This window comes from Staurois parvus, unplaced genomic scaffold (assembly GCF_062004578.1).
Source record: "Staurois parvus isolate SC_StPar_1 unplaced genomic scaffold, SC_StPar_1.0 ptg000382l, whole genome shotgun sequence".
Classification (NCBI taxonomy): domain Eukaryota; kingdom Metazoa; phylum Chordata; class Amphibia; order Anura; family Ranidae; genus Staurois; species Staurois parvus.
In genome coordinates this window covers 1,316,721-1,341,448 of record NW_028318178.1, presented here as the reverse complement: position 1 = coordinate 1,341,448, position 24,728 = coordinate 1,316,721, and the positions used below count along the sequence as shown (strand labels likewise).

The 24,728-nt window shown below is 41.6% G+C and overlaps 1 protein-coding gene across 5 annotated transcripts in view; it reads left to right on the top strand.

Moving 5' to 3' along the window:
- The window catches only part of ABR (ABR activator of RhoGEF and GTPase), a 370,766-nt gene that overhangs the window by 326,165 nt on the left and 19,873 nt on the right, over window positions 1-24,728 (top strand). The window contains exon 1 of one of the 5 annotated variants that reach the window (XM_089685743.1): window positions 8,486-8,960. The exons of the other annotated variants lie outside the window; for them this stretch is intronic. Within the exon in view, the coding sequence (XP_089541869.1) occupies window positions 8,799-8,960 (162 nt within the window). The 5' untranslated portion in view covers window positions 8,486-8,798. Of the gene's footprint in view, window positions 1-8,485; window positions 8,961-24,728 lie in introns of those variants that run through there. 5 annotated transcript variants of the gene reach the window in all.

Genomic DNA, 24,728 nt, shown 5'->3' with positions numbered 1-24,728 from the left:
GGTTTGTATTGATGTGAAATAGGACTCCGCTGTTAATTAAGTCCGGATCATGTAGGTTTCAAGTTCTGCAATAGGAAGGATGGTTTAACGTTTCTCCAGTGCAGCCAAAACTCACAAACACGCTGAATGATAAGATGATAAAGTTTAGATTACAAAATTTTAAAAGCAACAGTGTATCCCAAGACCTTTTGTGAGTTGACCTCACCTCGCTTGGCTCTGAGGTCCAAGGACTTTTACTGACTACTGTACAGAAAAGATTTAGTGGTCACCTATTAAATGTGATGTATACATAGTAGATGTTTCCAACTAATCAACATCCTAATATGATGCTACAATTTAGAGTCAAATTGTAGCTTGTTTGGCACTGCAGAAATCTCACAAATTGCCCTCAAGAATTTTGATTAGTTGTGATTGTTCACATGAAAATAGGTGCTCTTCCTCCAAGGAAGAGAGTTGTATTACTAGAGGGTTTTTGTATTGTGGAATATCTTGATTTAACATTACATTTTGTGTTCTAACGTGAATATAGTATTGCACTTACAGTATTTCTTTTAAAGAAGGGTTTTAAAGAATGTAATATGTACTTTGATTGCTTGTACAGATCTATCTGAAGGCTAATGCAAAAAACAGAGTAAAGTTTTCTCAGAACTGTATGGCTTGTAAATAAATGTTATGATGGGAAGAAGGAAAGACTCACATTTAGTCTATCCACAACTTGGCTGCCACCTCTTTAACTGTTAGCTGATTGAAAGCAAGGGTGAACTATACAGTGCATTTTAGATGAAACGTATAAAGATTAGGAAGCCATCATCCTTCGGAGTGCTGTACAAAGTAATTAAAACAAGGGTGAGCAAAATTAACATTTTGTAATTAACAGTTTAGATGAAAATACAAAGCATACATCAATATGGCCTTGTATAGTAGAAGCAGTAAATATGAAGATATAATTAGTTGTATTAATATGTTATAGCAAATGTTCCATAATAAAGTGTTTAAAAAAATATATTTTTATACAATTACAGTGTGTCTGCCTTCCTTAAACTACATAGTAGATGAGATCAGTAGTATAAAAGATATTGTATATGAACATATTAAGTGGAGCGTGCTTTGAGTAGCTTCTGGCCTTAACATTAAACCTTATATGGGGAGAAGGAATGTGGATGAAAGGAGAGGAATCAAACTGGTACCTGGTCTCCCCTGTTGCCCACCAAGTGGTCAGAAAATCCTCTCAATCTGCAGACCCCCCAGTTGGTTTGAAAGGCAATATTTATTCAGTAGTCCCTTGTTGAAGAACGAAGGATTCCATACCTTTCCAAGGTTCCCAAACGATTTCATACAAGTTGATTGTGTTACGATTTAGAGGGAGGACATGACTGCTAAAATACATTTTTTTTTAATAGTCTGTTTAGTTGTATGGCATATGACATATAGAGCAGCAACTGTACAATGTAGATTGGATAAGGAAGGTAGTGTGTAGGCTGTATGTAAGGTGAGCATGTGTGCTTTCTCCAATAGTGAAGAAGGAACCGGTCTTGGATCAGTATTAGAGGCCAGGTTATGTGCTTTCATGAGGAGTGTTTTGGAGAGTGCTGCACAGCCCATGGAAAGGAGATTTAGACAAAGGAAGAAGCATAGAAGTGACACAACAGACTTCTGGCACTAGTATGAGCTGTCATTTTTATATCCTGGTCAGGAATGATGTTCTGTACGTGTACTCCCAATTGTAGTACTGATTTTTTCCTCAAAGTGTGGGAACAGGTGTTAGCACTTAAGCTGGTCATAGATAGATTTAGAATCTCAACCAGTTCAGCAGGGACCAGCCAAGATTCGAACCGATCTATGGGCAGGCTGATTGTACCCAATTCAATTGTTGTATGACTTGGGTACAACCAGCATGTTGGATTTTTTTCACAAGATTATTGCCAGCGGCTATGAATTCTAGCAATAAGCACTTTTCTCCCGGGAGGGGCGGCTCCCCCATCCTCCCACCCCCATCCACAATATTATTGCGGGAAGGATTCCCCCCATCAACAGTGACTGGCACGTGGTTGCAGGAAAAAAAAATCACATAGTCTATGGCCTGCCTTACACAGCGATTTCTGCAGGAGCTGACCAGAACTGATGAAATTAACCTCTAGATCATGTTAGTGTCTAACTCCAGAAATGACTAACCTTGTTTTAGATTGCATCATACAAAGAGTGTCTCACATTTTTTCCAAACAATTCTGCTTTGTCTCACGGGTCAAAATTGTGCAAGTACCATATCTTGCTTATGCCAAAATCATTTGTAGTGTATGAATGTACAGCCATATACTCATGAATGTCCAAACAGGACTAATGACAGGAACACTTTGCATGTGCCCCCTGACACCAAGGGCGGAAACACTTTATTTTACTGCACGCTGAGTGCTCAGCCAAGCATTTGTTTTCTTCCATCACACTAAAGTGTAAGCAATGTTATGTGTTGGTAATGACTGAGCTGGAGACTTGTGCTCAGGACAACATGCCACCACATTACCATCACACACAAGTGCCAGGTTCTCTAAGCAAATTGTGCCCATACCTTTACTGCTTGTTTACAATATGTAAATACTTAAATGTCCCTAGCCTGGCCACAGATTCACTTTAAGCTGACCATAGGCAAACAAACTTTTAGCCTGTTATGACAAAAGAACCACGAAATGAGCATCGTCTAAACCTGCCTTTTTCAAGCTGGGTGCCCATGCACCCTGGAGTGCCTTGAGATTTCTTCAGGGGTGCCTTGGCAAAATGTCTAAAAATTGCCCAAAAGTTGTATACAAGCCAGGGGGTGGAACACGCCTGCCTTTTAGTTACACAAAGCCACAGGTTTTCATAGTGCACCATTACAACCTTCTAGTCACTGGCATCCTGACAACCAATGACATCAGTTGATAAGGAAGGTGTCAGCTGCCTGCATAGCATCCTTGTTTGCCCCTTCCCTAAACTCTGTCTGTACTGGGGTCACATTAGCTCAGTGATGGAGAAAAATTGAGGAATAAGAAAAACTCTAGAATACTATTCCGTACCAGCGTGCGAAACTGTATTTGCTTTGGAAGAATAAATCACCTCTAACATTGGGTGTCCTATGATGTTGCTGCTAGTTATCTAAAACTATTAGAATTTTTTTTATATTTTATAATGGGGTGCCTCAAGACTGTCCATAATTTTAAAGGGTGCCTCAGAATTGCCCATAATTTTAGAGGGTGCCTTGAAATTGTCCATAATTTTAAAGGGTGCCTTGACTGAAAAAGGTTGAGAAACACTGGTCTAAACAGTTAATCAGCCCAGGTTATGGCCAAGAGGGCTGTTCTTATGGAGTGATTGTAGAGAAACCCCCATTATATGTTTGTGTTTCAATTCCCTCAGCATACCTCAAGGTGCAGGATGCCAGTCTGTGTTCTGAGCATTCATCCCCGTGCTCATACTGCCCTAAGCACAGACACCACTAGGTGCACCACCCAGCCCCATCAGCTGTTAGTCTCTCAGAGTTTGACAGGCTGAAATCAGAGGGACTAGAAGGGTCACCTGTGCCCACTGCCCACAATTAAACCCCGGAGCTCCATTCAACGGGTGTGCATGGGGCCAAAATCATTTAAAAAATATTTCTGATCTTTCTAGCTGTTTCTTCGGAGCAGGATTCTACATGATTTTATAAACCGCTTGTATTGTTCAGAATAACTTGAAAATGACACTTGAAAGGTGGACTGGTTTAAAAGTACATTACATTAATGTACGATGTACCACCAAAGCCTTGGGATCTTTACCCCCTTGTTAGGACTAACAGTGTGTACATTTAGTTTACAGCTGATAATGAAGATCTGCTAAAAATGTAAAGATGGGGTTCATTAATATAAACAGAACTCCACAGCCCCCTCCTTAGAAGGGGAAAACTAGGACAGGCCATAGATGAGTCGAAAACCGAACGTTCTGTGGATTGAAAAAGGAAAATGATGCATTGGAGATTATGCCATCATATGTTTCATTTTCCTAAACAAAACCCAGCATGTTGGATCAGGCTCTTTTGATTGTGACACACAAATCGCATGTCGAAGCTGGCACACTAATGATGCGGAAAATGAAAAATCAAGAATTTTCATTCAGCTTTCAACTCGTCTGTGGCCTGTCAACTCATCTGTCAAGCCATACATTATACTTTTTTTTTTTTTCTTTTTTTCATTCAACCAGCGGGATGAACATAAATAAATGTGCCGATTCCCCCTCCACACGTTCAAGGTGGATGGGGGAATCACTCCCGCTGTGCTGTTGTATTCTCTCAGCTGGGAGCCTTCTCCGCCATTTTCTGTACAACTAGAGTGCCCATACATGGCTCAGAATTCAGCCAGTCCTTGCTGAACCAGCCAAATATCAATCCATGTGTGGCCGGCGTAAAGGATAAGTTCACTTAACAAAAAAATAATAAATGGCCATTTGGTTTTTTTGCGTGTACAGAAAAGTGTATTTACTACTTTTTTTTTTTTTGAGCCTGGAAAGCATTGCACCAGCAATCAGCATATCGCTGGTGCCGTGCTGGACTCCTGCAAGCTGTCAGTGTATCTGCTTGCCTGTATATCCAGAACTCTGTGAATGAATGATGCGGCCATGTAGGCTGTTTTTAAGAACTGAGGGGCTAGTACGGGGAGTTGCTCCCCATACTGTTGTCGGGGGTTTTTGGGTCGGGCAGCGGCTTTAGCTGTGGGATCATGTTGCCTAAGGTCTAAAACCACAAATGATCGTGCTTGGGTTAAACTCTGAAAAATATAATAAACATAAAAAACAAAAAACAGGACTCAGCAGCTGGCACAATATCGCAGGATACACATTATAAAACATATAAAATAAGGGGTGCAGTGCTAATATTGATAAACTACACCTCTTACATTGAACTTTTATGGTTTATCAATATTAGCGCTGCTCCGCTTTCTTTATATGTTCCCTATGGTGAACTTATACTTTTTCCTTTAAGTAAGATTTTTCAGCAAATAAAAAGTAAGCAGCAATTTGTTTTAGTTATGCTATGTGAATGGGAACATGTAACACTGTATAAAGTAGGTGTTATTCCAATATGGCTGCAAAAGTGGAAATGTACTTTAAAAGTTAAAGTGTTCCTAAACCCAGGACGCTGCATTCACTATATCTGGTCTACCACAGTACACAGAACATCAAAATGCTATTATTTTAGTAAACATAAAGTGCTAAATAGCTTTTCTCATCAGCAGTTAGAGCAGTCTTGTGATTTCTAGCAGTGTCAAGCTGAACACTGGTTAAAGCTTGCAAGAGGAGTTTTCATTCTCCTTTCACTGTCCTATGAGATTGAATAACCCCTGACCTTCTGTCTGGACAGTGCTGATTGGCTCTGTGCCGATTACATGCACCCTTCAAAGAAAAAGAGAAAACTACCTAGCAGTACACACCAAACAGAGCATGTGCAGAGTGTCCTCAAGGCTGTGTACTATCATGAAATGAAAAGGGGAGGATCAGAGAAGACCGGATCAAAAATCCTTTTTACACAATGCAGAGGAATAACCCCTTAAGTTCCACAGTGAGTATAATAAGCATGCTTTACTGCATATACAGACTGATTTTACTGTTGTGGGTTTAGTAACACTTTAATTCCGCCTTTCTGACCATGCTTCAAATTACATCAAACTTGGTCAGCATGCACAGCCCTCCACCCTCAAACCACCCACCCCATTCTTTTCCAGCATCACTGGCTGATTCTCCCTGTAGCATCCTGTCATTTTTCTTACATGTTGAGGGGAACTGTGCACAGCCTTGTCATTCATTCACAAGAAGTTGTGAATGAAAATGTTACAACCAGGGGCGGACTGACCATTCGAGCACACGGGCACTGCCCAAGGGCCCGGGGTCAGTAGGGGGCCCCATGAAATGCCCCTGGTACCTTTTTATAGGCTTTTTTGAGTGTGGGCAAGGACACAGGGGCCCCATGATTCCCTATTCCCCGGGGGCCCCATGAGTTGTCAGTCCGCCCCTCGTTACAACTTGTAGTTCTCACTGCAGCACAAGTGCAGTGACATCACATTGATTGAGTAGTCCATCCATACTCCTCCAGCTCTGTAGCTGAAGGTCTGTAACTCAGTACAGACCAGGGGTTGAAGAGTCTACAGGGGACAGAGCGTTGCATCCCTGATTCACTGATCAAGGGTATAATGCTTTGCAGGTTCAAATGCAAAAAGTAATATATATAAATTCAAATTTTTTGACAAGACAAGTGCATTTATTGATTTTTTTTTTTTTTTGCAAATGGTGGAATTGCTCTTTTAGGAATTCTTCTGCACACAACTTTTTTTTAAACAGAAATAAGGTTTTTGGTCCTGGTTAGGGCTCGTTCACACTTGACTGTCTTACCAACTCTTGCCAAACGCCCCTATAGTGTTTGGCAAGCGTTGGTCCGGCGTTTGCGGAGCGTTTTTTAATGCGCCGCATGCGCGGTTCAGCGGCGGTTGCTAGGCGTTTGCCGAGCGTTTAAAAACGCCCTTCAAACGCCTATAATGAAGTTTGAATGGTGTTACCGCTCCGCAAATGCCCTGCAACCGCACCGCAAACGCCGGCTGGGCATTTGCGGAGCGGCACCATAGACTAGAATAGGAGGCTTCAACGCCTCCTGACTCGACCAGAGGCGTCCGTTTTGACGCAACGCTAACGCTTCCTTTAGAACAGCACCATGTGCTGCAATGTGCATAATTGTCAGAGGCATTTGGGAAGCAGTAAAAACGCTTCCCACACGCCTTTCTGCCACCTGCACACAACGCTAGTGTGAACGTAGCCTTAGGTTATCAGTAAACATTGGTCACCTGTTACAGTGGCTGCTATGGTTAGACTGTAAGCTCCTTTGGCAGCCCAGGCTGGTGGGAATAGGACAGTGTGCTTTGTGAAAACAACTATAATGTTGTATTAAACACAGATTCATTATTTTATTTGTGAACAAGGGCTGAAATCAATTGTACAGGAATAGGGTCTGCGTTCCTGTGCGATCTTTGCCGCTCATTCATTTGAGCGGGCTGCAAATCACACAAAAAGTAGTGCATGCAATACTTTTTTTTTTTTTTTTTTGTAAAAATGCACCGCACCAAATAACATGGTACTGTGTTACCATGTGACCTAGTGCCTGCTAACACATTGCATTTGCGGTGTTGTTTATAATGTATTGTCACCTGCAACAGATTTCAGAAGCTATGTGTTTTAGATGCGGTGTGGGAAACATAGCACATTCTGGTGTGAACTGCCCTAAAAGCAAATGTTATGATCTGGCTCAGTATTATTAATTGTTATTTTGTATGAATTCTGCTTAGTTCACGATGTTTGCTGTTCTTTGATTGTAAAGGATTCTCCTTGTTTGTAAATAGAAATTTGCAGGTTTCTTGTTTCAGTTTAGCTCATTCCAGTACACTATCATTTAGGCCTCATGCACACTGGACATTTTGCCAATTCTTCTAGAAGCCTTTCCTTTTGGCATCAGCGTTTTGGCAGAAAAAGCTTGAGGCTTTTCAAAGTGTCTAACACATTTAGGTGCATCAAGCGCTTTGGCATTAATTATTATACAGGATTTATATAGCGCCAACAGTTTGCTCAGCGCTTTACAATATAAAGGGAGACAATACAGCAACAATACAGTTCAATACAAGAGGGATAGGAGGGCCCTGCTCCTTGGAGCTTACAATCTAAGATTCATTTCATTGGCCAGAATAATAATTTGTTCTGGCCATTGCCTTGTGAATTAATGCTCATGCGCTAAATGTTCCTAGTGCATAAGTGCATTTACAGGCATCAAGCATTTTTTCCCTGCCAAAACACTGCTGCTCTTGGATGCACCAGCAGTGGGCTTTTTTCTGCCTCTAAAATCTTGTGTGCATAGGCTAACGTGTTTAGAGGCAGAAGAAAACTGCCAGGAGCAACTGAGAAATGTCCAGTGTGCATGAGGCAACTTTGAGCACCTGTCACAGTGGCAGCTATAGATGACCAGTCTTGGTTAGAGTGTAAGCTCCTCTGGCAGCACAGGCTTGTGGGAATAGGACAGTGCCCTCTGTGAAGAAAGAAACAATGTTGTAATAAAACAGATTATAGTATTTTACTTGTAAATCAGATCTAGGGTTGCCACCTCAATCCTTTAAAATCAAACACATTAATTACACAGGTTCTGTGGCTGATTAAAGTGGTAATTAAACTAACTTAGTGCCTTATCTGCAATAAATTAGGCTCAGAACCTGTGTAATTAATGTGTATTCGGTTTTAAAGGGATGAGGTGGCTACCCTAATCAGATCAAAGGGTTGATCTGCCTCAATAGTATTTGTTATTTTGCATCCATTTTTCTTAGGGAAGTTTTCTTTTCTTGGCATGGTATCCAAACAGTTAAGACTTGGAGGGGGAGAGCCAGGGCGGAGGGAGGAGGAGTATGGAGAACTGAGAGGGCTGCCTTTTGAATCTCCTTATGTCAGGCAGTAAGTCTGTGCACTCACTCCCATAGATCCTTCAGCCTGGATGAGGTTATCTACACTCCTGTGTTCTATTTCTTCATGAGCTGAGCTGTGATCTCACTACAGGCTGACCAGAATACCTGATCACCGGTTCCTTCTTGTGCAAGAAAGGATTAGTGGACTGTGTATGAGGAATGAGGAGTGACAGCTACGCAGAGAGCATTAACCTGGTGGGTGGTAGACAGGGAACGGGTGGCTGTGTGCAGGTGTCAGAGGAGGTAAGACACTTTCTGTGACACACAGCACTAAAGAACAAAGGAGAGGCTCCCTACCTGCACAGAACCATGACGGAGGTGATCATGCACACAGACTGCAACTTGAACTCTGTTTGTGAACACCTTGAGCACTGCTGTCTGGAAAGGTTACAGGATGCGGGGGCTAAACGGCCCTCCAACACAGGGGCCCGGCTCTGGGGACGAGTACGCAACAAGCTTCTCAGACAAAAGGTAAAAGACTTGTTTAATCAACTTTGTAGAAATGTCCTTCTCTTTATCTGTTACATTAATCCACATGTTAAGGATTAGTGAATAAAGCAGAGTATGTATCTGTGATGATGGGTGAATTCAGTAGCCCATAGCAATCAGTCCAAACTATTGGTGCTGTATTGATTACATTGATTGCTATGGGTTACTTTAATTTTACTCATCATTCTTGTTGTAGTCCTCAAGCTAGCAACACACAGATGGATTTGATTAAATATAAAGAGGCAAGCCCTTGGACTATAATCCCATCACCTGACCATTCAGTGTATGTCGGTGATCTCCCCATTGAGGCAGTACCACGCTGTGCCAGGTTATCACTGTCTGCCTCTGCAGCATCAGCAGAGACAAACAGCAAAATGATCAAAACCTTCAAACTTGCCGGATCTTTTTTTTCGCCACCTCAATATCCAAGCTGGTCATACGTGACCGTTTACACAGTAAGATTTTGTATAACTGCATCACTGTGATTGTTTTCGGGCAACAACCTCCATTAATGACTGTCTTTTGCGGATAAACCCAGCAGACATGGCAGGATGAAGAATCCCAGAGATTTCATTTGGAAACAGTGAGATTACTTTCCATCAGGCTGGCCTCTGAATGGAGTAAGATGATCTGAGCTGTAATTCTGTTTCCCAATACAAACTATGGCAACCAATATCATTCCAATTCTTCTACCTCCCAATGGCCTCATTTTTTTACACTTGTGGTTTCAAATCTTCCCCTCTCAGGAAATACAGACTCAAACACTTGACTTCGTTTAGATCCAGTTCCTCCTGCTAGTTGATTAAATAATGCCATCTTGTGCTTGACAAGGTGAGCCCCAGACAGATGGTGCAGTGAGAACGCGCAGTACAGCTCGCCCTGTTTAATGCACTGTAGCTTTTATTTCATAGCACATTGAAAGCTGCAATGCTCAGCATACAAACAATTGAAGATGAAGAATACTAAAAATCAGGTGCTACTTTTATATATTTTTTTTTTAACTAGAAGCAGGTTTTGCTGTCTTTGTGGGATGTGCTGATTCCCAGATGTATGTCAAGAATCTGTGCCAACCTATTTGCATACATTGTGATTCATTAAAAAAAAAAACTGGAGCAAAGGAAAAAAATAAAAAGGGCTTTTCCTATTGCAGCCAATCAAGAGCTAACTTCAATTCTTTAGCCTTTATTGGACAAATGAAATGGTTTGCACAACACTGGGAATAAATAGGTAACACCTTAACTTTTGTTCCTGTTTAATCATGATTCAGGCTTAGTGTTTTGCATATGCATAGCTATAGGCTCATCTGGGAATAGCTTTTCTTACCTGCTTTCCTTTTATGGCTTCTTGTATTACATTAGTATTTTCCCATTATTAGTGTGCTATGTGTAGATGACATACATGTTCACCGTATGTTTGACCCCTTTGCATCTGGATTATGTCGCACTAATTGTAACCATCTGGAGCTGCAAAAGGCATATCGGCTAAAATGCGATTGTTTCAACCGTATATTCCTACATTTTTAGGGACAGGTCTTCCCTTTGTTTAAATTGGATGCCATGATTGACAGAAACAAAGTATATGACATAGCCAGCTCCAGTTCGCAGCTGCTGAAAAGTATGAAGTGTTAAGCCATTGCAGTGTGGATTCAAGAGAAGTATGAATCCAGATCACTAATGCTGCATGGTTACTATTCAGTGTCAGAGAATAAGGGGGGTATGGGTTTAATCTCTGACTGTAGTGACTTTGGTATCAGGAGTGTATTCTGCCATTCAGCAAAGCAGAATCTATACAGTATCACATTGCATTCAGGCAGCAGCCAGATGTGACAACACAGAGCTCCTCTATTGATGAACTGCCCCGGAGTAATCCTTAATTGTTAGGTTATTCGGGCAAGAGAACTGGAGAGAGCTGGCCATTGTGTCTGAACATAGCTTAGTTCTTCGTTAATGGGGGCAGACGCCAGCTGGTGTGATGGGCAGCTGTTCTGAGAATCTGTGGTATGATCGGACATGTGTGCCACCCCATTCTGTGAAATCCTTGAAATGTTGGACTTGTGCCACAAATGTCAGGCACGTAAAGCCTAGCCCCACGACACACGTGGATTATCCCTTTTATGTGGAGGGCAGCTGTAAGAGGCATGTTGTATGAACTCTACGAAGGCTCAGACTTTGTCCCCTCAATAGTTCTTGGTTTGACTTGCTGACACACTTTTATTTTCTAATTTTTATGTTTAACCACTTGCCTTCCAGAGGATTTACCCAACTTCCTGACCAGGCCATTTTTTGCGATACGGCGCTGCATTATTTTAACTGACAGTTGCGCGGTCATGCAACACTGTACATAAATGAAATTTGTCATTTTTTTCCCCACAAATAGAGCTTTCTTTCAGTGTTATTTGATCACCTCTGCATTTTTTATTTTTTGCGCTATAAAAAAAAAAAAAAAAAGACAATTTTGGGGAAAAAAAATCAACATTTTTTACTTTTTGCTATAAAGCATATCCAATCAAAAAATTTTAAAAATCAAATTTCAGCATTTTAGGCCAAAATGTATTCTGCTACATGTCTTTGCTGAAAAAAAATCCCAATAATTGTATATTAATTGGTTTACGTGAAAGTTATAGCGTCTATAAATGGCCGTATATATACTGGAATTTTTTAATTTTTTTTATACTAGTAATTGGGGCGATCAGCGACTTATAGCGGAACTAGGCATTCTGACACTGGGTGGGAATTAACTGCCACTGACATCCCCAGTGACACCAATACAGTGATCAGTGCTAATAAAAAGCACTGACACTGTACTAATGACACTGGGCAGGAAGGGGTTAACATCTGGGGAAATCAAAGGATTAACTGTGTGCTGTTTTACATTGTGTGCTGTGTTTTTCTTGGGAAACATGCTGCTTTGTATCGCTGTGCTGTGCAGAGAATTAAAAAGCAGCATGTCCATGCTGACAGGAGAGAGACCTGTGTTGTTTACACACAGGTTTCTCCCCTGTCAGCTTTGCCGATGATCGCGGGGTCTCGGCTGGGACCCGGTGATTGACATACCCAGCCGCCAATAGCGGCGCAGGTAGGGCGATGCACGTGCCCCCTACCCGGAAATGCAAATCACATATATATAATTGATTTCACCCAGCCATGCCGCCTTGTACCAGTATATCGGCTACAGGGCAGATGGCAAGTGGTTAAATGGTAATAAAGGTCTGTAAAGCAGAACTAAAGCATTTAAAATGTTTATCCTCAATACAATTTCAATAGGACCACCTTTTCTGTGGGGAAAAAAATGTTTCTTATGGAATCTATGTGCCTTAAACATCAGGCACATGTGGAGGAACTTAAAAATTGACACCGGTGTATGGCATATGTCATAACTGAGCAGATCTGAACCTGTATGTTGTGATGTAATGGGAGATTGCTGTTGCCATCTATTGCAAAGCCCAAAAAAACAGAAGCATGTACCATTTTTTGTATTAGGTTGGAAAATGAAAGCCAGCATTGGACTGATTGTGATGGCCTACACATTTGCATTTCTTTCCCACCAAATAATGTACAGAACAGTAATATATATATATATATATATATTTTATTTTTTATTCCTGGCATTTTTATAGCACCAACAATTTTACACAGTGTTTTATATATTGTACATTCACAGTCCCTGCCCTCAAGGAGCTTACAATCTAAGGTCTCTAACTCACATACGTGCATTCACATTAGAAAATAAAGGGAAAGGGGCGCACAAGTCTTGAAAACTTTAATTGTACAAAGTAGCAGATGTATACTCACAATTAGCAAATGTAAACAGGCATATCATGACGGACAGTGGTCCATGGTCTGAAATGGTATACGAGTCCTACAAGCAAAAAGGACGCTTGAGAATTGTTGACGCGTTTCGAGGAGTGATCTCTTCATCAGAGCCTATCAAGGCCACCTTAGGCTCTGATGAAGAGGAGATCACTCCTTGAAATGCGCCAGCATTCTCAAGCGTCCTTTTTGGCTTGTGGGACTCGTGCACCATTTCAGACCATGGACCACTGTCCATCATGATATGCCTGTGTAAATTTGTTGTTTGTGAGTATACATCTCCTACTTTGTATGATTAAAGTTTTTATTGAGGCAATGTGCAAGGCTTGTGCGCCCATTTCCCTTTCTTATTTTCTAATGCCGTTTTGGGCTGCCCCAGCCCTTATGGGGCTACACTGCACTGCCGTATTGGTTCGAATGCTAAGGTCTATGAAGATCCTTCCACATATGCCATATCTGGTCCTCTGAGTGTAGGAGATTTATCTTATATTTTCTTCTACGTACATTCACATACCAGGGCCAAAAACCCACACAAACAGAAGGGGAACATGTAAACTCCATGCAGTGTCCTGGTTGGGGTTCCAACCAAGAACCCTAGTGTTGCAAGGCAGGAGTGCTAACCACTAAGCCACTGTGCTGTCCATACATCCATTTGTTCTGGCTCCAGTATTTTACTGATCTGTCCACACTAACCTGAAATCTAAGCACTCCCAGTTAACAGCCGCTTGCACTTCCATAGCAATTAAACCCTATACCTTTCAGATTGGCTGCAGTGTTTCCCTTTAAATGATATGATTGGATGACTGACTTTTAGATTTGTAGCTTATACGATGAATTAACTGGCCATAAATAATGTGTAATTTGACATTATTGCCCTAGAAGGAGAGGGATTGACATAATATGAGTTAAAAACCTATTTCTTTACCATTTTGCTCTTTCTTTTGGTTCTGTATTGATCACAGAATGTTTGTCTTTTGGCTGAGCAATCAATATACAGTTGTGTCCAAAATTATTCAACCCCCAATGCTGTAAAGGGGTTTAGGGACTATAGTGTACATTTGGAATTGTATTCAGAATCAAATCCTACAAGGACGTTGTAACTACCCAAATGCAACTAAAATGACATCAATTGTTTATGTAATACAGTAGTAAATGGTTCTTATGTGGTTTCTTCATTGCCACAATTATTCAACCCCTTAAAGACTACCACTCTGAAGAACAGAGGTTCATACAGGTGCTTTCCATCAGGTATTGAAAACACCTGTGGATGTCACCGAGCAGCAATCAAGCATAATAAGCACCAATTAGGCAGCTTTAAAATGACTGTGATACTCAGCTCCTTCTAGACATTTACTGGTGTGGTTACAAACATGGTGAAGGCAAGAGAATGGTCCAGGAAGACAAGAGAAGAGGTGATTTCTCTTCACAGGAAGGGCAATGGCTATAAGAAGATTGCAAAGATGTTAAACATACCAAGAGACACCTTAGGAAGCATCATTCGCAAATTCAAGGCAAAGGGCACTGTTGAAACGCTACCTGGTCGTGGCAGAAAGAAGATGCTGACTTCGACTGCTGTGCGCTACCTGAAGCGTAGAGTGGAGAGAAGTCCCCGTGTGACTGCTGAGGAACTGAGAAAAGATTTGTCAGATGTGGGTACAGAAGTTTCAGCCCAGACAATAAGACGCACACTGCGTAATGAAGGCCTCCGTGCCAGAACTCCCAGGCGTACCCCCTTGCTGTCTCCAAAGAATAAGAAGAGTCGACTGCAGTATGCCAAAAGCCATGTGGACAAACCACAAAAGTTGTGGGATAGTGTTCTGTGGACTGATGAAACAAAATTAGAACTGTTTGGGCCCATGGATCAACGCTATGTTTGGAGGAGGAAGAACAAGGCCTATGATGAAAAGAACACCTTGCCTACTGTGAAGCATGGTGGAGGGTCAATCATGCTTTGGGGCTGTTTTGCTTCTGCAGGTACAGGGAAGCTTCAGCGTGTGCAAGGTACCATGAATTCTCTTCAGTACCAGGAGATATTGGATGGAAACGTGATGCAGTCCGTCACACACCTGAGGCTTGGGAGACGTTGGACCTTTCAACAGGACAATGATCCCAAGCATACCTCCAAGTCCACTAGAGCATGGTTGCAGAGGAAAGGCTGGAACATTTTGGAGTGGCCATCGCAGTCACCAGACTTAAATCCGATTGAGAACCTCTGGTGGGACTTAAAGAAAGCAGTTGCAGTGCGCAAGCCTAAGAATGTGACTGAACTGGAGGCCTTTGCCCATGAAGAATGGGCGAAGATACCCGTAGATCGCTGCAAGACACTTGTGTCAAGCTATGCTTCACGTTTAAAAGCTGTTATAACTGTAAAAGGATGCTGTACTAAGTACTAAGATTGAATGTCACTTGGGGGTTGAATAAAACTGATAATGCTGTGAGCACAGAAAAGACATTTGTGGTTATTTCATTATAACTGTTATGTTATATTTGTCTGACCTACAAGTGCCTCTTTAATGTAAATGTAAGCAAGATGACTGAATGATCAAAAGCAATGTCAAACTGGCCAAAACACTCAATTTCAGTGGGGGTTGAATAATTTTGGACACAACTGTAGAACACTGTGATATTGGAGCAGCATTTCACTGCAGACAAAAGAAGGAATGTATTAATCAAGCTAAGATCTTGTAGCAAATCTCTCTCTGATCCTGTTTTGCAGTGCGGCACAATTGATAAAGCTGCACAAAATCCATCTCACTGTTACCAACCCCCCCACCTCCCCTTCCTGGTGCTAATACCACGGTGCCCTGACAGTCACAGACACGCCCCCTGGAGTCTTTGTACTGCAATGGAAGGTTTGTGGCTTTTCACTGCATCAGTAATGGGCTCGTTTTATTTATTTCTTTTTTTCATAGAGCAGTAATGGGAGAGTGCACAGTTGACCAGCACTGTGATCACTCGGTTGTCACGTAATAATGTAACATTTACTACAACCACATGGAATGTGCACAAGCTGTTTACTCTTGTTCCACTATTGTATGTCATGAATCAAATGGCTTATGATCTAAAATACTTTAATGCACAAAACCTGTCACAGAGACTCATCATTAGTGCATTAGCTTTCAGCATCAGAGGCTTGGTGCCTAACCTCTTTAACTCTATTTGTAACCCAACACTAATCCCCCTAATAATAATAATCCTTGTAACACCAACATTGATCCTTGCTTGAACACGAATCATCCCTGTAACCCCAACACTAACACACATTCTCCTATAACCTCACCATTAACACTTACTTTAGCACTAATCCTCCAACACCAATGCTGCCTTTAACCCCAACACTTACATTAATTTTCTCTAACTCCAACATTAACCCTCACTTAATCCATTCTGTAACACTAATCCATTCTGTAACACTAGCACTTAATCTTCATTTAACCCTAACACTAATTCTCCCTATAACCTAAACCATGTACTTCCTGTAACCCCAACAATAATCCCCCCTTAAAATAACACCAGTCCTTATTGTAACCCCAATACTAATCCTCCCTGTAAGATAATGCCAATCCTTATTGTAACCCCAATACTAATCCTCCCTGTAAAATAAAACCAGTCGTTATTGTAACTTCAACACTAATTCTCCCTGTAAGATAACGCCAGTCCTTATTGTAACCCCAACATTAATCCTCCCTGTAAGAAAACGTCAGTCCTTATTGTAACCCCAACACTAATCCCCCCTGTAAGATAACGTCAATCTTTATTGTAACCCCAACACTGATCCTCCCTGTAAGATAACGCCAATCCTTATTGTAACCCCAACATTTATCCTCCTTGTAAAATAACACCAGTCTTTATTGTAACTTACTTTTGGCACTAATCCTCCAACACCAATACTGCTTTTAACCCCAACACTTACATTAATTTTCTCTGTAACTCCAACATTAACCCTCACTTGAACACTAATCCATTCTGTAACACTAGCACTTAATCTTCATTTAACCCTAACACTAATTCTCCCTATAACCCCAACCATGTACTTCCTGGAACCCCAACACAAATCCTTCCTGTAACCCCAACACTAATCCCCCCTAAAATAACACCAGTCCTTATTGTAACCCCAACACTAATCCTCCCTGTAAAATAACACCAGTCCTTTTTGTAACCACGCTAATCCTCCCTGTAAGATATCGCCAGTCCTTTTTTGTAACCCCGATACTAATCCTCCCTGTAAAATAAAACCAGTCGTTATTGTAACTTCAACACTAATTCTCCCTGTAAAATAACACCAGTCCTTATTGTAACCCCAACACTAATCCCCCCTGTAAGATAATGTCAATCCTTATTGTAACCCCAACATTAATCCTCCTTGTAAAATAACACCAGTCTTTATTGTAATCCCAACATTAATCCTCCCCACAACCCCAACACAAATGCTCCTTGTAACCCTAACTTTAACCGTCCCAGTAACCCAAACAAAAACCCCTTTTCTCCCTAATGTAAACATAACTCCTTGTATGCATATGTACCTCTGTGCCAGGATAATGTATATCAAGAGTCCCCAAAATTTTGAAACAAAGGGCTGGTTTACTGCCCTTCAAACTTTACGGGGTCTGGAATGTGGCCAGTGGGAGTAGATAATGCCCTGGCATCCGTGGAAGTAAACCATGCCCTGGGCTTCGTGGTCAGTGGGAGTAAAAAACTACATCTTTGGTTTCAATAGGAGGTATAGTGCCCCATCTCTGGTGTCATTGGGAGGAATAGAACTGCCATTAGTGGTGTCAGTGGAACAAGTAGTGCTCCATCTTTGGTGTCAGTGGAAAGTTTAGTAGTCTGGATAAAGGCAAGCAAAGGGCCACAGTTTGGAGACCTCTACACTACACCAAAGACCACTGTTCCGGTACCAAAGGATGCAAGAGCTATGGTGTAGCATTTTTTGCTAATTGTGTATATCCACAGAAGAGTTTGAGTTAATTTACAGAAAACGGTGAAAGTTTGTGTTCCCTATATATTAGCCAGTGGGAATGTCTGTGCCTGTCTTGACTCAGGAGTTGTTCATATCTTGTGTATTCACAGAGAAAGTGACACCACTGCGGACATCACAGTGTCAAGGATAGCCAGACTAGAATGAATCACTGTGAACTATTAGTGCCTGTCTGGAAGTGTCACTGGTATTTTGCATGAATCACACATCAGAAAGGGACACCAATGGGTTTTCTCTTTCCAGTACCAGACTCGGTTTCTTTTTAACCATCTGCTGGTTATTTGAGAAGAGGAATGACCTGGGGGAGCTGTCACTAGGCATGTCACAATTGCCTGGAGTATGTGTTTTAATTGGTGTAATTTACATAGTGTTCTACAGCCTGCTGCAGCATCTGCGTTAACCCTTTCCTCGTGCTCAGTAATTTAATCAGTAATGTCTTTATAAAGATTGGCACATTGGCCAATAGTTGTCACAAAATGGTAGACTTGTTTTCAGATCAGTTTTTAGCACTTTTCTACCAACATTCACAGGTGACATTACATACTCCAGGCAATTCCTTGTCCATATTGTCCATTATTATCTTTACCATTACTGGAGTAGAGTGTTGTGATCTTTGGTTATTTAAAATGCACAAAAGGTCTGCTTGGATAACACAGCTAAACATATGAAGGGTATGGGTGAAATATGTACACACTGTCAAACTATTTGGAGGAAGTTGCGATATAAACTACACATTTTAGAGATCTTTATTGCAATAAAAGTAATCTAATTTATAAATATATATATATATAATGATAAAGTAGAATTTGCATTGACATCAGATGCTGTTTGGTCTTATGTCCCTACCATAGTCACTCATAAAGTCAGGCATTACAGCTAATCTGGATGAACACTAGTAGGTTTTTTGGGGATTTTAGAAGGAAACTGAGCCTCCCATTACCTGACACTACCAGAAACTTTGTCACTTGTATGCAGTTCATGTATATAAAAGACACTCAGTTCTACAAAAACACATATTGGAATTTTAGGTATATACCATTGAATTGACTCACCTGCTAGCTGCTAATCTCCCTTGCGGACCCCATAGAGTCCTGGCCTACTAGCCAGGCCTTAAGAGTTACTCGCCACCAACAAACACCTGTACACACACACAGACATGTACATACACACACAGAAACATGTACACACACACACACAGGCACGTACATACACACACAGAAACATGTACACACACACACACAGGCACATACATACACACACAGAGACACATGTACACACACACAGGCACGTACAGACACGCATACACACAGATACATGTACATACACAGAAATATACACGCACAGACACATGTACATACATACACAGACACATGTACACACACACATGTACGTACATACACACATGTACATGCGCGCGCACACACATATATGTACATACATGCAGACACATGTACATATACATATACACAGACACATGTACATACATACACACACACACATACATGTACATACACGCAGACACATGTACAGATACACACATGTACATGCATACACAGACACACACAAACACACATGTACGCATGCACGCTGTTGAGTGCTCTCTCCTCTCCCCTGAAGCAACCACTGGCTGACATAGAGGATCATGTGACTAGAGTGAGCTGAAATTGGGTAGACACACACACACTATAAAAAGTTGCAGTACTTCGTTGTTCACGCACAGAACCGGGTACTGCACTCTAGGGGGAGGCAGAGAGCACAGCACACACTCCTTCCTTCGCTGTCACTGTGCTATTGAGCAGTCTGACAGCTCCCAGTGCCAATGACAGATCCGGCCTGAGCTCCGAGCCTGCTCAGCAAGACGGCCCTAGGGACACACTTGCCCCATCATAATTTCCACTCGACATTGGCGAGCAGGCGAGTGAAAATTTCAAAGCCTGCCATAGACAGTATCTGTGTAAGAAAAGTAAATGATTAAGGCCACTGGACACTTGAAGTATGAGTGAAACATGGAGTTTGCGAGGACTAGACATTGTAAAGTAAAATAAATAATCCAGTAACTGATATGATTATCCAAGAAGAAGCATGGCTTGTGAATGTATGCTTAGGAGCAGAATATGTCACCTGGGATTTCCTGTGCAAAAGATTTATAAATTTAGCTAGGTGCAGCAAGAAGGTAATTTGTATATGAAACAATTAAAATAGGTTCACATTGTGTGTTGCAAAAATATATTCTAAATTGTACATAGTCCCACAATGTACAAAACATGTGCATCCCTTGTGTGTTTTGGTGGGGCATAAATTAAAAAGATTATGCACTTCTGTGCATTTTTTGTGCGTAGGGCAGCCCACTGAAATGAATGCTTTTCCCTGGACTTGATGCATGAAATGCACAAAAACGCATGCACCATCGCACCTGCATAGGTGTGAACAGAGCCTTAAGGCTCAGAAGTTCCATCTCCAGGTACACACTATCAATGTAGACCATCTATAGATACAGAGTACCCCTAGAAAATCTACAGCAATTTATTATAATCTTCTGATACATACACACAATGATCAGGTTTATGTATGTAATCAGTGTGTTTGAAAAGCTGTATATAGTTTGTAAGTTTGTATCTGTATGAAATCGGCCATATTTGGTCATAAGATGCTTCCAGTGTTGTCAGTGTGCTCAGCCTGAATGAACACAATGCAGTCTCTATGGCCACTAGAGAACAAAGATGAAGATAGACTTGCAGTAAACAAGTACCGGTGTTACAGAATGTATACTCCCTGAATAAGAAATACATTTCCAGCAAAATATGAAAGTTGATACTAATCAGATAACATTTTATTTGGTGCATTTGAGGTCGACCCTCTTCTTCTTTCAAGCAGTACAAACTTACGCAAAATGTGTCTGCCTGTGCCAATGGAGAAGGCAAGGAGGAGCACCAGGGTGACACTTCCATCCTCTTTGGGGAATGGGATAAGGTGAAAACAAAAGTAATTGTATCAAATCCAGACAAGCAATCAGCTCTCCATCATGAATGATAAAACTGGTTGTCTGCCATGGTTGGGAAGAGCCTATGAACATACATCTTTTTTCTCCATATTGATTGTAACCTTTCTGATCAGACAAATGTTTTCTGATATTTGTTGTCCCTTTTTAAGTGGTTGTAAAGGCTGAAGGGTCTTTATGCATAAAGTCAAAAAACCTGTGTGCAGCAGCCCCCCCAGCTCTGCCTAATACTTACCTAAGCCCCGTCGTCCTCCTCATTGGCTGAGATATCAACAGAAACCATTGGTACCCGTTACTGCCAATCACAGCAAGGGGTCAATGAGGAGAGAGCAGGGGGCGTGGTTGAGCCACACTAGTATGTGAATGGACACACAGCAGTAGCTTGAGAGTGAGCCTGCTTGGCTGCCCCCACAGTAGGCTTCTTGCTATGGGGACACTCGACAGGAGGGAGGGAGGGACCAGGACCACCGGCGCGATACCTGAGAGGTGGATCGGGGCTGCCTTATACAAAATCGCTGCACAGAGCAGGTAAATATGACATGTTTGTCATTTTAAAAAAACAAAATCTGCCTAATATGACACACTTACATTGCGGTATGTTTTAGACTTGTATCATTTTCAATATTGTTCATCCCTTTGAAAGGAATCCCTTTAAAATGTTTGTTTGCAAGTAGGGTTCTAATGATCTCCTGACTGACAGATCAACTTTAGTTCCGGCAGCAGTGTGGGATCGGGTGCTCGGGTAAATAATATATAGGAGTGGAGATTATGGCGCAGGGGTAAAAACAGATCTACGTCCCTAGTAGAGTGGCTGCGGAAGATTATGGAATGGCTCAAGTTCTAGGACACTTTAGTGCAGCAAATTGAAACTGCAGGCTCTTTAGAGTAGGGGTTACCAAACTGCGGCCCGAGGACCAGATGTGGCCCTTTGCTACTTTTTATCTGGCCCTTGGGGCACTATTCCTCCCACTGAGACCAACAATGGGGCAGTACTTTTTCTATTGAAACCAATGATGGGGCACTGTTCTTCCCACTGATACCAATGATGGGGCACTACTCCTACTGACCATCAACCCTGTGGCCATGTTTATTTTCACGGATGTTGGGGCCAGGACATTTTCTATCCTCGCTGGCCCTGATCCCCTAAAGACTAAAGGACAGTATACTGGCCTTTTGTTTGAAAAGTTTGGAGTCCTCTTCTCTAGAGTAAAAGATATGAACGGCAGAGGGCACATCTGAGTGTAGTAGTTATTAAAAAAACAATTCTTTAAGTAGACAATTGGCAACTTACACAATACACATGGTGATAACTGGCATGTAAGTGTAAACACACAAATGTCAGCTTCTGGGGGCGAATCTCCTCACAGCAGGACACACTTCGTCAAAGGAATTCCAGCATCTGGGCTTGTGGTAACATGGACGAGTCAGCCTCATGCTGGTCCATCAGTCTCTCCGCTCCTCCAGAAACCGGAAGGCCATACTGGATTCCACGGCAGCTAGGCTTCTGTAGATGTCAATGGATGCCAGTTACCGCCATGTGTATTGTGTAAGTTGCAAATTGTCTACTTAAATAAATGCGTTTTAATAACCACTACACTCTACTGTCCATATCTGTTGCTCAGGGAAGTAAAACTACTGAACACTAATGCTGGGGGGGGGCATTGTTGCTGCTGGGGGTCTATTATTGCTGGAGTTGGTGGGGGTTATTATTTTGCCAGTGTGTATTATTGTTTTCTTAATTATAACAGAGAATTTAGGGCACAGGCACTTGGCTTTCCCACATACTCCAAAACATAGCACCCCCCTAAAGTGTGCCTGGAGCTGCCCCTTCCGCACAACTCTGAGAATATAGCCTAACACGATAAACGTCAGCAGCTTGTTTGCTTTTATGTTTTTATCTTATCTGCCAACATCATCAGAGTGTATACACGCTGTTATTAAAGTATGTGCATCCGGCCTTAGCCATGTTATTCTAAATTTCCGCTGATGATTAAACATTTAATTGTAAGAATGTGTAGAGTTTGTGTGCTTGAACAATTGCATTTAGCCATCCCATCCAGCTCATTAAGCCGTATTTCCTTCATTGTACTGACAATTGCCTGGATAATTAGAAACATGCAGAAGGCATTAGTTTCCTTGTCAGGTCTGCTGTGTATGCCGGGTGGAAGAGATTCCATTGACCATCATACTGCTTGATGGAATGTTAGGGCTATCACAGCATGCTACAATAAAAAACAAGGCCGAGGGAGACAGTAACCTGACATACTGCGCCAAGATTCTTGTACCAGATGAAGTACTGCCTTTCTCTGGTGTCACCATTTCCATTCCATGTGCTATGACTCAACCACAGTCTTCTATGTATGACGTCTTCCATTGTGTGGCATTGGGTCTAGTGTGAAATAAGGTATTGCTTTTTGTTTTGTTTTTTTTTTCTCAGATAAGCAATAAGTTATTACTTGCAAAATAAACCTGTGCTACATAATACATATAGATGCATATTAATGCGGTAGTACAGTAAAAAAACAAAAAACAAAAAAAAGGCAATGTCATAGTGTACCAGTGTGCATCATATACTAGCCTATTATGAGAGACTTGCCTTAAAAACAAAAACCTTCCAGCAGCTGCTGTCACCGCTGATAGGGCTTCCATCTTCACCCTGTTTTCTTTCCGGACTGAATGGCTGAGTCGTGATGACGTCACTCCCGCACATGGGAGTCACGCGTGCAGCACTTTGAGAGTGCAGTGCGCATGTATCGGTGACATCACCAGCTCTACATAAGTAAATGTCTCCTAAATGCATCTTTAAGAGATATTTACAGTACCTACAGGTCATGCTTAACTAGGTACAATATAAACAAAAGGAGTTTACTACTGCTATAAAAGTAACAAGTATGATATATAGAAAACCTTATTAAATAGCTGAAAGTCTTGTTCCTGTACTTAAAGGAGATACAGATGCCTTCCAGTGGCCAGTCACATGATCACTGCCAAGGCTTCTTGCTGGTCTCTGCTGTAGGAATTTGACCTAACTGACATCAGTCCCCTCTGTATCAGCAGAGACAGAGGAATTGTTCGTGTGAAGCAGCTGGTCTATCAAAATATGATGATAGACTTAGCATATATAAAGTCATTGTAAACCCTCACCTTGTAAAACAACCCATTCTGTTTAAAATAGAAAAAAAAGCTAAATATTTGTGTATAGATATAAAAAAGCATCATATACACCTCCCCCCCCCCCCACACACATTTTTTTTTCTGCATAAGAGCAAGGGGAAGAGAAACAGCAGTGCACTGACCATCCCAATGAATGGCTGTAGGGGGGAGGGGCGTGTCAACGGAAGTGTCATGATTGGAGGGGAGCACAATAGCTAGATAACTGACCACATTGTGACCTGCTTACTGTGGTCAGTTTTTAATAGGAAAGCAGAGGGACAGGCAGGAACACCAGAGATTTCACACAAAGGAAGCAATACAAAGAGAACAGGATACTTTTTCATACAAGTACATGGTACAGCAGGCACATATCAGGAATATGGAGTGTTAGGGTTACATATTCTTTACCTCTATAGTGAAGTCACCAGCTTTGTGATCTTTGTTTCCACTCATCTGCTGTAAAATACATTTAAAATCTAGCGTGGCCAGGGAACTCGTATCTCTGGAGAACTTTGGTTCAGAAATTTAAGAAACCCTGAGTTTGTTTCCACATGTCTACCAAAAGCTGAAATTCAGTGCCTATAGTCCTAGATTGTAAGCTCCAAGGATCAGGCCCTCCTATTCCTCTTGTATTGAACTGTATTGTTGCTGTATTGTCTCCCTTTATACTGTAAAGCGCTGAGCAAACTGTTGGCGCTATATAAATCCTGTATAATAATAATAGAATGTATAAAGCTTATTCCTATTCTTGCTTTACTGCTCGTAGTGAGCCATCGATGGTGGAATAAGCATGCAGCCATCACTGATGTAGG